The sequence below is a fragment of the Plectropomus leopardus genome, chromosome 6 (assembly GCF_008729295.1).
Source record: "Plectropomus leopardus isolate mb chromosome 6, YSFRI_Pleo_2.0, whole genome shotgun sequence".
NCBI lineage: Eukaryota > Metazoa > Chordata > Actinopteri > Perciformes > Serranidae > Plectropomus > Plectropomus leopardus.
Genome location: NC_056468.1, coordinates 17,519,382 through 17,532,845, shown reverse-complemented (window position 1 = coordinate 17,532,845; position 13,464 = coordinate 17,519,382). Strand labels below are relative to the sequence as shown.

General features: G+C 39.6%; 3 protein-coding genes across 3 annotated transcripts in view; 1 reads left to right on the top strand and 2 right to left on the bottom strand.

Annotated features, from left to right (window-relative positions):
* Window positions 1-563: 563 nt before the first annotated feature.
* Window positions 564-6,342, bottom strand: LOC121945040 (protein limb expression 1-like). Its single transcript, XM_042489038.1, has 6 exons — window positions 6,200-6,342; window positions 5,413-5,618; window positions 3,404-3,544; window positions 2,799-2,894; window positions 1,084-1,161; window positions 564-975 (listed from the first exon to the last, which is right to left on the bottom strand). The coding sequence occupies exons 1-6, from the start codon at window positions 6,273-6,275 to the stop codon at window positions 565-567; spliced, it is 1,008 nt and encodes a 335-aa protein (XP_042344972.1). The 5' UTR covers window positions 6,276-6,342; the 3' UTR covers window position 564.
* A 1,701-nt stretch (window positions 6,343-8,043) lies between these two features.
* riok2 (RIO kinase 2 (yeast)) lies at window positions 8,044-12,777 on the bottom strand. The gene is made up of 10 exons (XM_042488511.1): window positions 12,621-12,777; window positions 11,987-12,125; window positions 11,770-11,886; window positions 11,262-11,437; window positions 11,042-11,130; window positions 10,727-10,918; window positions 10,529-10,621; window positions 9,827-10,243; window positions 9,447-9,546; window positions 8,044-8,519 (listed from the first exon to the last, which is right to left on the bottom strand). Exons 1-10 carry the CDS (start codon window positions 12,684-12,686, stop codon window positions 8,358-8,360), a joined length of 1,551 nt encoding a protein of 516 aa, XP_042344445.1. The 5' UTR covers window positions 12,687-12,777; the 3' UTR covers window positions 8,044-8,357.
* Window positions 12,778-12,975: 198 nt separating this feature from the next.
* LOC121944126 (stanniocalcin-like) overlaps window positions 12,976-13,464 on the top strand; it is a 3,970-nt gene continuing 3,481 nt past the window's right edge. Inside the window, exon 1 of the mRNA XM_042487813.1 lies at window positions 12,976-13,031. Within this exon, the coding sequence (XP_042343747.1) occupies window positions 12,976-13,031 (56 nt within the window). The remainder of the gene's footprint in view (window positions 13,032-13,464) is intronic.

Here is a 13,464-nt window from a genome sequence, read left to right as displayed (position 1 = left end):
AGAAATGGACACGCCAGATGACATGCTAGACAGAGAAGGATAAAGGAAGATTTAGGCATGGATAAGTGCTGAGTTTGGATGTATGTCTTCTTAAAACTCCTGTATTTAAGACACAAGTGACTCTGTTTATCATATATGCTTCTCAGAAAGACAACATTATTGAACATACATTAAAGCTAAGGCAGTAAAGCGCTCTTTGTACAAAAACAGATGGATGTCACAGTTCAACTACATTTCCTGCTAATGGATTTTAACATTTTAAATGCTCTATTTTTGTGGTTAAAGTTACACACATCTTTAAGCTCTGTAGTCACAAAGGCATGTTAATAAGGTTAGAACTTTATTACTACACAATCCAACACAATCTGTAATTCTCATGATTCCTCTGATGTTTGCAGAGAAGCTGAAGCCCATGATCAGGCTTGGCATGTTCTGATCTCCCAAACTAGTGTCATACTTACAGTTTTTTAGCTAATACACAAATGACAACTTTTTATCATCCTTCCTTGTCATTTATGCCATTGAAAAGGCACATAAATCTGTTGAGAGCATGGTGGAGGACTTTTAAGAGGGCATGTGTTTGCCAGAGGTTCGACAGACTGTTTGCTTTGTGTTTTTATGGAGGGTTGGTGAGGGACTGCAGGGTGGGGTTATCTGGATTTCTGTGTCCGGCCTGTATAATGCGTCTAAAGGAATTTGTTCCTGCTTGTATGTGTGACTTGATGCCTCGCTGAAGGCCTCAGGTGTGTGGTGAATGTACGCCTGACTGAGAGCCAAGCTGAGGATCTCTGTTTTTTCCTTGTAGAAGCGCAGCTCAATGCCGCGACGACGGGCCAACACCAGCTCCCTCTGTGCCACCTGAAGCTCCTCCCCGAGTCGCCCCGGTGACCTCTGCTCCCGTCCGAGCCAATCCAGAGCCATGCTGCTGCGCATGTACTCATCAAGTCCTCGCTGAGAGTAATAGGAAATCACACTCTGAGGGGGAGGACAGAACATAAACAATCATCAGTATGTAGCAGCTGATATTCTTTATCAAAGGGGGCTGAAACCAGGGGTGAGATATACTCTTGGCAAGACCTGTACCTGCCGAGAGCACTGCCTTTCCCTCAGAGCTTTTAGAGTCCCATTCCACTGCAACAACTGGAAAATTGTCATCATCTCCTACACAAGGAGAGGGAGGGGGAGAAAGTGGGAATGAGTGAGATACACAGAGAAGGGGAGTCTTGTGCAACCTTTTGAGTAATGATTTGAATAACAAACCCAAACATCCAGCTCTGTGTACGCAGGCCTGACAAAGATAACATATTAGCTCTTGAACCTGCACCTAAAATGAGGACGATTGGTTTGAAAAGATATTGTAAATTTTTTGGTAGGTCTCACCCTGATTTAATAAACAGTGTCTGGCTGAACAGCTGCCAAGTGTTAAGAGCCAGTGACATTAGTGTTAAACAGAGAAAGTCTATACATTAACTAAAATTGACCTAATGAGACACAGATGGAAAATATGACACGTCAGTTTTCCAGGGTTGAAGTCCATGTTGTATCCACTGGCCTGTTTGCTCTGTTTCCAACTGTGCTTGTGCCCTGTGCTACTTATTTATGATTCTGCAGACGACCAAACTATCCGACACCTCCTGCATTGACTGTGTGTATAAATTATCTTAAGTACTGACAGCTGCTTGCCCTCTGGTTGATATTGTATGTCTGTGTGTGTGGTGTCAGGTAGTTAAAACAGGCCCTTGTGCAAGCTATAATGACGGGCCCTTGTGCTAAGTATTAGTTATGTGCCTAAACTAGCTACCGTATAATTTTATCGTGTTATAGGATAACACCAACATACACATTACTCCAAAATCTTCATTGCATTTTTTTGACAAAAAAATTATTCTAAACATTTTATAGTTTATTGCTGTAATTTTTCATTATTTACTTATTACTTCTTCTGTGCTACTTTAATTTTGCTCTGGAAAGCAATTTGGGCTGCATGATTGTATGAAACGTGCAATATAAATAAAGTTTGATCTGATTCATTTAAAAGAAGCAATTTCGATGGCATTTGGCAAATTACACCACCTTTGATTTATTGTGAGTTCTTCTTCAAACACAGCAATATTTCTGATGCGGCAATCTAAATTACTCACAAAGGCCCATTTTTTGCCCACCATGTTGTTGGAGGGCCCACTTTTATGGGCCCCCCCTCATGGGCCCCTGTGCAACTGCCCTGCCTGCACTGTCTATACATTTACACCCCTGGTGTGTGCACAGAGACTTGAATGCATGTGTGAATACATTTCATTGTCTGTGTATGTACATGTGCTAGTGTATGGAGGTGTATGCATTACTTGGAAGCTTTTCATCTCTGTGAACTTTGGAATGATAATGAACCCGTTTCCTCTTGCTAATAACCCTCTGCCTGCAGACATCTGCTTATTTACACAAAGGTAGAAATATTAGGTGTTTCATACCATGAGTCTGTGCCTAGGTCTAACTGAGAGCGAGATCGAGTGGGAATAAATTAGCAAAAACCTAGGGGGGTTAATGATAACAAAGGGGGTTGAAATTACCACCTAGTGCTTGCAATTCTTGTAATGTTTGGCCCAATAATTCCCAATTATGTAAAATGATTATGCTCTAATTTGTCCAATTATAAGTACTCTATTCAAGATCCCTTAGCAGGAAGGTACCCCTGAACAAGCCCGGAATCCTTTGAAGTAAGTCTTTCACACAATTACCACATGATTTATGAGCACATTTACAAGACAAATAGCATTTTGCAACAGCGGCCTTTCATATGTTACCTGGAACTCCAGCATGGACCGTCCTATGTAGGAGTGGAGCAGCAAACTGTAGGTTCCTATACTGGTGCTTGAATCACATGCATCTTCTATGGAGATCTACCACAAAAACATAGGCTACAGTTTATTGCAGAAGTGTTACTGGGTAAATTACTGCTGAGCATATCCAGTTAACTGACATATTACATACAGGAAGCAGTGTTACAACCACTCGAACAAAGCTAGATAAATCTGATTTTTCCTTTCACGCCCTGTGAGCTTGGAATGCAAATCAGCATAGAACAACTTTATTCTTTTACAAGTGCTATTGTTAATCATGGTGCTTTTAGCCCCTGACTCTTATATGTTTTATTTTTGTTATTGATTTTTGGGGTTTTTTTGGTGATGGCATCTGTCCCTTAATTAAACTTTTAATTTTATTGTCCATTATCGCCAGGACTACCTGGCAGAAGATAAATTGTATCTCAGTGGGAGATTTCTTGTTATATACAGGATAAATAAAATAAAAACAAATACAGAGACAGTGCAGGTCAAAATTCATGTAAAAGACTAAATTCTACATAAATAATGAGGTGCAATACTGTGTGTTTGCACCGGCTAACACTCACAGCACTGTCTGTGGCCGCCTGCTGCAAACTCTGAGTGATGAACTGAGGGTTGATGTGTCGACATGGCAGCTCGTTCACAAGTGAGTTCATCAGAGCGACGCGAGCTGCATCCCTCCGAGCCTCGGCCTGAGTGTCACACACCTGTGGAGGAGGAGATGATGAACATGAAGATTTAAATGCAGTGATGGCATATAACAGTAGATTTACTCAATTATTGTATGTAAGTACAAATTTCAGGTACTTGCACTTTACTTAAGCATTTTAGTCTAATGGCACTTTTGTATTTCTACTCCACTACATCTCCCAGGGAAATGTTGTGGGTTTTACTCCACTACAATTATTAGCTAACTTTAGTCACCAGTTACTTTTAAAATTCGGATTTTTGCACACAAAACATACAAAAATGTACAGCAATTGAAACAATTAGTCGATTTCTCAATTGATAGAAAATGAATTTGTAACTATTTTGGTGAACATTTAGTCATTTTAATGCAAAACATTTCATTTTTCCAGCATCTTAAATATGAGGATTTGTTGCTTTTCCTTTAATTATTTTAAGTTATTTTTGATTGATTAAACTGGTTTCATTTTTTTTCTTTAACTACATTCCCCTGATTGTATTTACATACTTTTACATTTTTGCAGGACTTTTACTTGTAACAGAGTATTTTTTTACAGTTGTGGTATAACTACTTCTACTTAAGTAAAGGATCCGAATCTCTCCACTATTGTTAAAATGAAAAAAGGGAGCAAACTGAGAGAAGAAAAGATAGAAAGCATCACATCAAACAAAAGTTTCTGAGTCTGCTGTTTTGTGTGTGAACCTATGGTCGAATGACTTCAGTCAATAAGTCCCGTCTGTAACTGGGTGCCCACTCTTTGTGACATTATGATGATTTTACACTTCATTACAGCTAATCATGGGATCAGAACTCAAAATCACCGGTGAGATTAGAACATTAGAGGCATTCACAGATAACCAATCACATGCCTTCTCTGAGCTGAGGGCTGCTGTCTGGGTCACAATGAGCCCACTGAGATTCATTGTAGACCAACATAATATAAAACAACCTTAAAAGTGTGTATGACTGTGTGTTATCTCCTCTGAATGGAATATGTGTTGCTTGTAAGCACTTTCCTCTGAATGTGAAAATTGAAGTCAAACAACAAATAGTTTTGGTCAGAAAAAACTGTTTATAAGAAAACTTGAGTCTGGGCTGTTGTACTTTTTAATGTATAGTTGAGATTTATTCTGTGCTGCTGCAGCTGCCTGGGTCCATACATTACAATTCCCCCTTTCTGCCAAGTGAAGATGGAAACAGAGTGTAACACATTGACAATCTGTCGATTTTAAGGCTTAGTCTTAGATAAAGAGCTTACATTTGGTGCAAATACAGATGCTACATGTAAAAGGCAATTCAATGGTTGTTCTTTTTAAGGATGTTGAGAAGAAAAAAAAGTCAAGCTTTGCCCCAGGATTACTGGTGACATCTCAAAGGCACAGACTTTTGTTTTGGACCCTCAGTCTCAGATGCTTCCATCAGGGAGGTTTAGTCTCCCCAAAGGTAGCACTAATAGATGCAGATTATCATTTGGTCCATCTGCTATTGTTTGAAAAAAATTATAACCCCACATGTCATGTCTTTGTGTCTTCTTTTGTCTTCTTTTCCATCTGGGACATTAACATTTTTTTAGATCTTGAATCTTAAATGCAGTACAGATTAAAAAGTATTATTACTATGTATGCGTAGTAACTGCTAGTAGCCATTTAACAAGAAAAACAAACTGCAAATTTATGACTTCAAAAAAAAAAAAAATGTAATTACAGCTGATTCTTCTGCATCTGCATCATCATGTATCTTAACATACTTAACTTACAGCTTACTTTAGGTCAAGTGTGTTTACTTTCAACTTCATATGAAGGAAAACTGATGTCTCACTGAAACAGTCCAGGCATGTTAGATTAACTAAGTTTATGCCACAAAATGCACTGATGTTGATAAACACACCTTATAGTTACCAAAGCAGCTTCCTCCAGGCAAGGTGACATAACAGACATACGGCGGACCAGGACATGGTGCAGACTCGTACAGCAGCAAGCTCTCTGTCTGGGTGGCTGTGTCCCCAACAGAACCATCTGATTCACTGGAGGAACCATTTAGTTGAGCCGTCTGCCTCTGCTCCCAAAAGTTATGGAGCATGGCCACGATATTCACTGCGCGCATACAATAAGGGCACAATGTCAAAATGAGGACTGACAGCACAGAAAGCATAGCACAGCTAGAAAATAAACCACTGGAGAGTAAATTAACACATTTCATCAATGATGCTTGACTTTTAATATGTAAAATATTGCTGATAACTTTCTTTTAGTGTCAGTCTGAGTAAACCTGTAGGAATATGCGTTAAAGATAGCATAAATGTACAGGCCAGCCATCTTTAAATCAGCATTCCCAGACAGTATTTATTTAAGTAGAATTAGGAGCTGTGCATGCCACCCCATCACTTATACAAATGTGACCCACTGGGCTTTTTCTGCCCCTGAAACAGCTTTAAAAGTTTCCTGTGTCCTTCATTGCGTGCCAAACTATTCCCTACAGCTCAATCTGCAGCAGCAGGGAAAAGTTGGAGGAATATTTTACAGAGAAAAGTCACACGAAAACATATTAATACTTGCCTGTTAATGTGTCATTAATATCAGTGGTTAACAATTGTAACAGTTAAACTCTGATACCTAAAACAAAGATGTGTCTCGTTCCTGTTGAACATTAAGTTTTTCACAGAGCAGTTACTCACAGTCTTTGGGGCTGCTGTCAGTCTCACTCTGTGACAGGTACGACATGATGCTCTCCTCCACTTCCACTTTACTCATCTTCCTCCAGTGTTTCCTTCCTCAGCTGCTCCAAACAGTCTATTTTTCTCATCAAAATAATCCATCAAAACAGCACACATGACCCTAGAAATGAGCAACCACCACTGCCGTCACAGCTCAGGACGGGACGCATCATAAGGAATAAACTCAAAAATCTAGAAATCCCTCCAGTTTCTGTTTCTCCCCTCCTCCTCCTCTTCTCCTGTGTGAACATCCCACCAGGGTTTCTCTTTTGAACCGCACCACCTTTGTTACCCTCGCTGCCAATTAGCTCAGAGGGCCCCTCACTCTTTTTACACACACACACACACACACACACACACACACATACACACACAGACACACACAGACACACACAGAGGTGCAGAGCTGGAATGCTGAGCCCCTCCCTCCCTTCAGGACTCGCAGCTGGCTAATCCCTGAGAAGTCGGACAGTTGAAGACCTGCACAAAGTTGCCAAGTTGAACCACAGATGGTACAATTTACCACCTTGAGGAACAGGAAAAGTATGACTTTTTCAGTGGAAAGTGTATAACTGGATGCTTCTTTTTTTACTTTTAAAATACTCTCAGTGCCAAGCATGTTAGGCACCCAACATCTACTTTATAAGATGTGTGGGGGTGGGATGCTTTTGACTTCACACACTAATTCGGAGCCCGAGGAGCCCAGGCTCTGAGCTCCATTCACCCTCTTCAATATGAATGCCCATTGTTCCAGTCTGAATTCACCCGCTTGCTCCCTGAAAGCCTCTTACACATAAATGAACCAAATTCTGAGAAAGTTTCAGCTCCTAAGTCCTCTGCTCTCTCATCTGTTATATGTCATGCCTCACTCAAGTCGTGTCAGCGTGACAGAGCAAAGGGGTCTATTTTATGCTGAATATATTGATGTGTTCTGGAGCATACTTGTGTCAGTCGGGACTTTTTTAAAATTTATTTGGTTGCCGGGATAGTAGAGGTAGGGAATCTATTCACACTGCCATAATAGTTGGGACCACATGAGTTTAGCATAACTAAAAGCTCTTCGTGAACTCTGTCTGAATCTTAAATCCACATTAGTCACTCTGGAAGCAGTATATGCACGCGCACACACACACACACACACACACACACACCTAGAATGAACTTGAAACCACAATATCAAAAGTTTCTCACTGGTTTCTGTCTTTTGTAGCAATCATGGAGGCTCATATGCCAGTATAAACTAAAAAGAATATGCTCATGTGACAAGCAAGCATGTTTGGCACAAGTGCATATGACAAAAATGTTAATTTTATATTTTTTGTTAAACCAAGGGTCTCTACAGGTATCTGACACTTTATTATTTTTCTGGCCTTTTCAAGATGATTTTTTCACAAATTTCAAGACAAATCATCTTTTTCTTATTTAAGCAATTCAAACAAGTATAAAGGCAAATATGCTCTCCTGTGCAGAGAAATGTTTTATGTATGATTATGGTTATTAGAGTGAGATCAGTTAATCTACATATTGCCAATGGCAAAAGGCAAGTATGAGGACAACTATTTGGTTCAGTAGTAGGTTTATAGATGTGCAAAATCAAAAATGTGGACCTTTACACAGAAGAGCTTGACTCACTTGACAAAAATAAATTAAAAGACTGATAATCAAATTAGATAAAATATCTGTGGCAATTAAGACCTCACAAATGAAAATTTAAGAATTATAAATTACATTTAAGGCCTAATATTTATAAAATTGAATTTAAGGACCATACATTTGAATTATTAAAGAAAAACTCACCTTATCAGTAATGTTTCAATGGTTTAATTATCAATCATACAACTTCATTATAAGTAGTGGATATTTACATTAGACTGTATGTTAAACATGATAGTTCACAACAGTTCAAATAGAAAAACAGACAGTTTCCTTGACAGTGTGGTGATTTGCTGAATGCATAGTTTTTCCCTCTCTCTTTAATTTTCCTAACTGTATGAAAAAGTTGAGTTGTTGCATCAACAATCGCGTGTTTTCAGCTCTTCAGACAGGAGCAGAGGGACCATGCAGCACGCATGTTAAGCATGTTGACATGAATTCCGTCTGGCTGTCTCCGCAGTCCTATTCATCCCCAGAACGAGGCGCTCTCCATACTAGACTTGATGTTGTTTTCATTCTCTCTCCTGGATTTGGTCACCAAGTTGGCTTCTCCCTTCTGCAGACGTCTCCTCTGTGCTGCCTTCTGCTGTTTGGTGAGCTGCCTCCGCACCTTCTGACGAACGACCTCCTGCAGGACAAACAAAAACAACAGCAGGTTTCTACAGACGAATTTACGCAATGTCTGTCTCTGCAAGGCAGAATGCAGACATGTTGCCTCTGCTGCAAGTCACCCTTGACTTTCTTTGACAACTCTGTGTGGAAGCTCTTTAGCAACACCTACAGGACATTTCAATTTTTGCCCAAACTGTGGAATAGGATTGATACAATAATGAAATATCCAAACTTTTAAGTGATGACCTCAGTCAAAGGCTATGTTCAGACCGCAAGCAAATAAGATTTGCTTCTAAAATCAGATCTTGACGACAGACTGTCCACACTGTTGTTTGCAAGTGATCAGATCAGATTTGTGTGTCCAGACATCTCAAGACTATCTGAATGGGTTGCTATAGTAACGACACAGGTAACTGTCACTACGCAGCTATGCTGGTGATAGCTTTCCAGTGCGGAAACATGAGAAAAGGAGGTCCATCAATTGGCTCCCCAAACAATCACACTGTCACACGGTCATTGAATGGCAATGCAGGAAAAGTAAAACTCTGTAAAGCTCTGCTGATAGAGGCATGGATTCTACTCAGAACCTCAGTCACTCTGGATTTAACATCATTATGTGTCATGTTACAAGTTATGCAAAAGATCCTTTGAAATCTGATTCAAACAGTGTCATGACTGAGAAGCATCTGAAGAAATGTGAATGGAATAGCATTTCAAACAACCTCTAAATGTGGTTTGTATCCGATTTACAAAAGTTGCATTTCATGTGACTTTCAAAAACTCAATCTGGATACAATCTGTATATACCAAGATTAGATTTGGGCTGGCAGTCTGAAAAAGGCCAGTGTTTGACTTTTACAATAGCACTGTATACTGTCTCCTGCTCTCGCCTTGTATAATACACATATCAGCAGACTGTTGTGTAAGTCTGGGTTTTACTTACTGGTGGTATCGTAGAGCAGCTCCCTATGCTTCCCATAGTTCCCACACTGTCTGTCCTCATCCTCCTGTGTTCTGCCACATGTAGAAGACTGTCTGAGTCTCTGCAGGAGTAAACAAACAGAAAAAAATCAAGTACGGTACATTTTGTAACAAAAACACAGACATTCTTCTTAACCCCAATTAATTTTACACAGATTGATATTTTAATCAAATGTATCTCATATGTATCAGCCATTTCTCGGGTAACCACGCATTCTTATTAACAGACTTATAATCATTTGTGTGCTCCGTATCACAGCCGCAGTTGTAGTTTTCAAACATAACATTTTAACTCCTCTGCTTCATTTTTGTTGTCGGACTGTGTTTAATTTCCATGTTTACCTGAAGGGTTTGAAGTCTTTGTTGGATACAGAGAGGTCTGCCAGCTCTGGAAACTTATCCTCTGCCTCATTCAACTCTTCCTCCAAGTCCTTCTCTGGTTCTTCTTCACTTTCAGCAGTAGATGCTTTCTCAGTCTCTTTTTCTTCTTCCTCTTTTTTACTCTCGTTCTCTTGTACATCTGCATGTGAGTCGCTGACTTTCAGACCTTCTAGCTCAAGCATTGCATGCTTATATTCCTCCATGTCCACAATCTCTTCTTCTTTGTCTGCCTCCTCATCTGTTGCTTCTTCATTATCATCCTCCTCATCTTCATCCTCCTCTTCCTCTGGTCCAGCTGGGTGTAGCAATGCACCATCTTTCTCCAGATCTTTAGTGAAGCCACTAGCTGAGACTGCGACATCTAGAGAATAAGACCTCCTGAGGAATAAACAGTGGCAACAAAAGATCACGTGAGAATTGATTTTTAAATTCCAAATCATGCTTTTAAATAAACACAGCAAAGACGAATAACAATGCAAAATGTATTTCTTCTAAATGTTGGAACAAAAGTCACGAAAAACATTTAAATATGTGAAGTGTAGTTTTTCAATTTCATAACAAAGAGCTGACAACATGAGAAGTCACACAAAATTATTTTTCTACAGTGCAATGTGCATCTTTTTTCAGTTTTATTGCAAATAAATGATAAATATGAGCAGTTACCTGATGTCTTTGAAGGTTGGGAAGAGTTCGCTCTCGTAATTGAATCGTTTGGCAAAGAAATCTCTGATACATTTGACATCTCTGTCAAAATACCTGGAGACAAAGTTAAGAAAAGTGAACAACAGAAAAATCCATTTGCTTGTTTTTTTTATTAATTAAACGTTAATAAAGTTGCAATTTTGTAACAGAGACACTGACCATTCAGCATTAGGATGTGAGGTGGACACCATCTGAGGGAAGTCAATCAAAGTTATGTGGTCCTGGTCATCCAGCATGAGGTTGAACTCATTAAAATCCCCGTGAATCAGGCCGTGATTGGCCAATTTGACTATGAGCTCCATGAACTCATTGTAGAGGGCGGGTGGATCCTGCAGCTCATGCACCTGGCACCTGAGAGACATCACATAAAAAATACACATTAATGATTTAAAGAACATATAGCAGACAGAGTGTGCTATTGCTATTACTAGTATAGTATCTAAAACAAGAGGGAAGGACGGCTTCTTAACATACAGCGGATATCCATTGATGAGCTCCATCACTACAGCATGTCTGTTATAATCCACAGGTTTGGGAACAGGAAAGCCCCGATCATACAACGCCTGAAAAATAAGAAGATTACTCAACACATACACCACACAAAATTGGACACCTACTGCACATCTTAGTAATTGCTGGTGATATCTTATTTATTGCTCATAACTGACATGCGTTCTCTGATTTGCTCCATTACCTTCATGTAGGCAAACTCCTTCATGGCAGAAAGGCGAGAGAGGTAGAGCCAGGACACGTTCTTCCTGTGTTTGTGGTAATCTCTCTTGTTCTTCAGGTTCCTGAAGGAGGTGCGACCCAATCTGTGAAGCTTCAGAGCATACTGCTCATTGTTTGGACTCGCCACAATATAGATATCTATAGGAAGTGAGCACAAAGACATATTTGTATGAATGAGAGTTTCAAAACACTGTGATTCAATGTACTTCTTTGAGGCTATAGGTAGTAAAATCAACTTTCATCCAGATTTTCACAGGGAATTTGAACACGAACATTTTCAATCACAACAGGGCTGAAAATAGTTCAGTATTATTGAAACACCTGACTTTGCTTTTGTGAACCATATTATGATATATACTCCGAATACTGATGAAGAGAGAGCTTGTATCTTGCCACTGATTTCAAATCACACATGCAAACTCAGATGTGGTGATGTGAATGAAAACAGGCGAAGGCAGCTTTTTTCATACCTGACTCTTTACCCACGCCCATCTGGTTGCCAACTGAAATGATCACTTCTCTGGAGCACAAAGTCTTCAGAGCCAAGTAGTCATATCCTCCGTAGTTCAACCTGTAACCCTGCACAGCTGAAAGAGACACACACATGCCACATTACAGAATCAACCTACAAGTAACATCTCAACCAGGACAAGTTAAGTTCACTGTGCATTCCTCTGTTTAACTTACTCTTGGTGCGTTCATAGGCCACAAGTTTGTGTTTGACAAGCTCTCTGAGGATCTTGTTGCAACCGCCATGTTTGAGGCTAGCAATGGAGGACAGGAGACTCACTGGAACAATTTCATGGTTCTTCATCCCCATCTCCACCTATGTGAAGAGAAGGTCACAGGAAGAATAAGATCATTAGAGTCCAGAGTTTCAAGTCTATTTGCAGTGACAGTGTTGCAGAGCTTAAAGATGAAATGACGTGAACACTGTATGATCATGAGTTTCCACTTATGCCTGAGTACCTCTACCTGCTCTGTCATCATATCCCAATTATAACTTTACAGTAAAAAAATATATAATTGTTGTTAGCACAATATTCACAACAAATACGTAATCAGGTGTAAATATAGCGTGTGTTATATGCGGTGATTTATGTTTAACTCAACTGTACAATGACAGCACTGTCGTTATATTGCCACTGCCACGATGACATATCATCAAGCAACAGTTGACCACCCAAAATCAGCAGCTGACAATGCTGGTTTATATACGTGCTGTTACATTAGCTCACGTTACTTCAGTTACCATAATGACAAAACGATCAAAGTTAGCCTAGCACAGGCTAACAGTTAGCTTAGCCAGCTCGCTACTTACCGCTGTGAGGACTCGGAAGTCATCTCGAGATAAGTATCTCAACACCACGACATTCAGCTTCCCCATGTTTCAACCGGATAACAAACTGTGTGTGAATAATATTATTACTATTATACCTGAAGCTCAGTGGTGCACATGTTTGGTAAACACACGTGCAAGGCGGAAGTAAGTGGAACGGGAAAACGTCACTTCAGGTTTACGTTCGACGTCATCTTGACGCACCAATACGCAGCGCTTGTAACAGGCTTTGAAATACAACACAGGAATTTACAAAACGTGAGTTAATAAAGTTTTAGCATATAAAGACAATGAATTGTAATAATAAATTAACATTTATCATTAGCGTTGGCAACGAATGTACAGTAGTGGACCTTTTTACTACCGCCTGCTGGTAACGAGGCAAAATTACCGGTAAGTAGTGATATTTACACCCTTTCATCGACATTTTAACTTGACTTGCACCGGTGTAGCTAATCATATGATGAACTAGGATTAATGTCGGTATTGTATTTTGTTGGAGACATGAGTAATGTTACTAGTTTTACTCACTGCCCTTTTCCCCCTGACAAGTTAAACTATCTGCAGTGAAAAAGGTCGCTGTGCTGTGTCTCAGTTTCATTAATTAGCCTTTAGGCTAATACATTGAGTACAGGAATGTGACTTTGCACATTTACTTAAGTAGGCTACTGCACTGAGGTACTTGTATTTTACTTCAGTATTTCTATTTTATGCAACTTTATAGCCTACTTCTACTCATCTACATTTCAGTGACAAATATTGTACTTCTCACTCCAATACATCTATTTTACAGTTTTTAGTTAGTTCTTACCTTTCAGATTCAGAT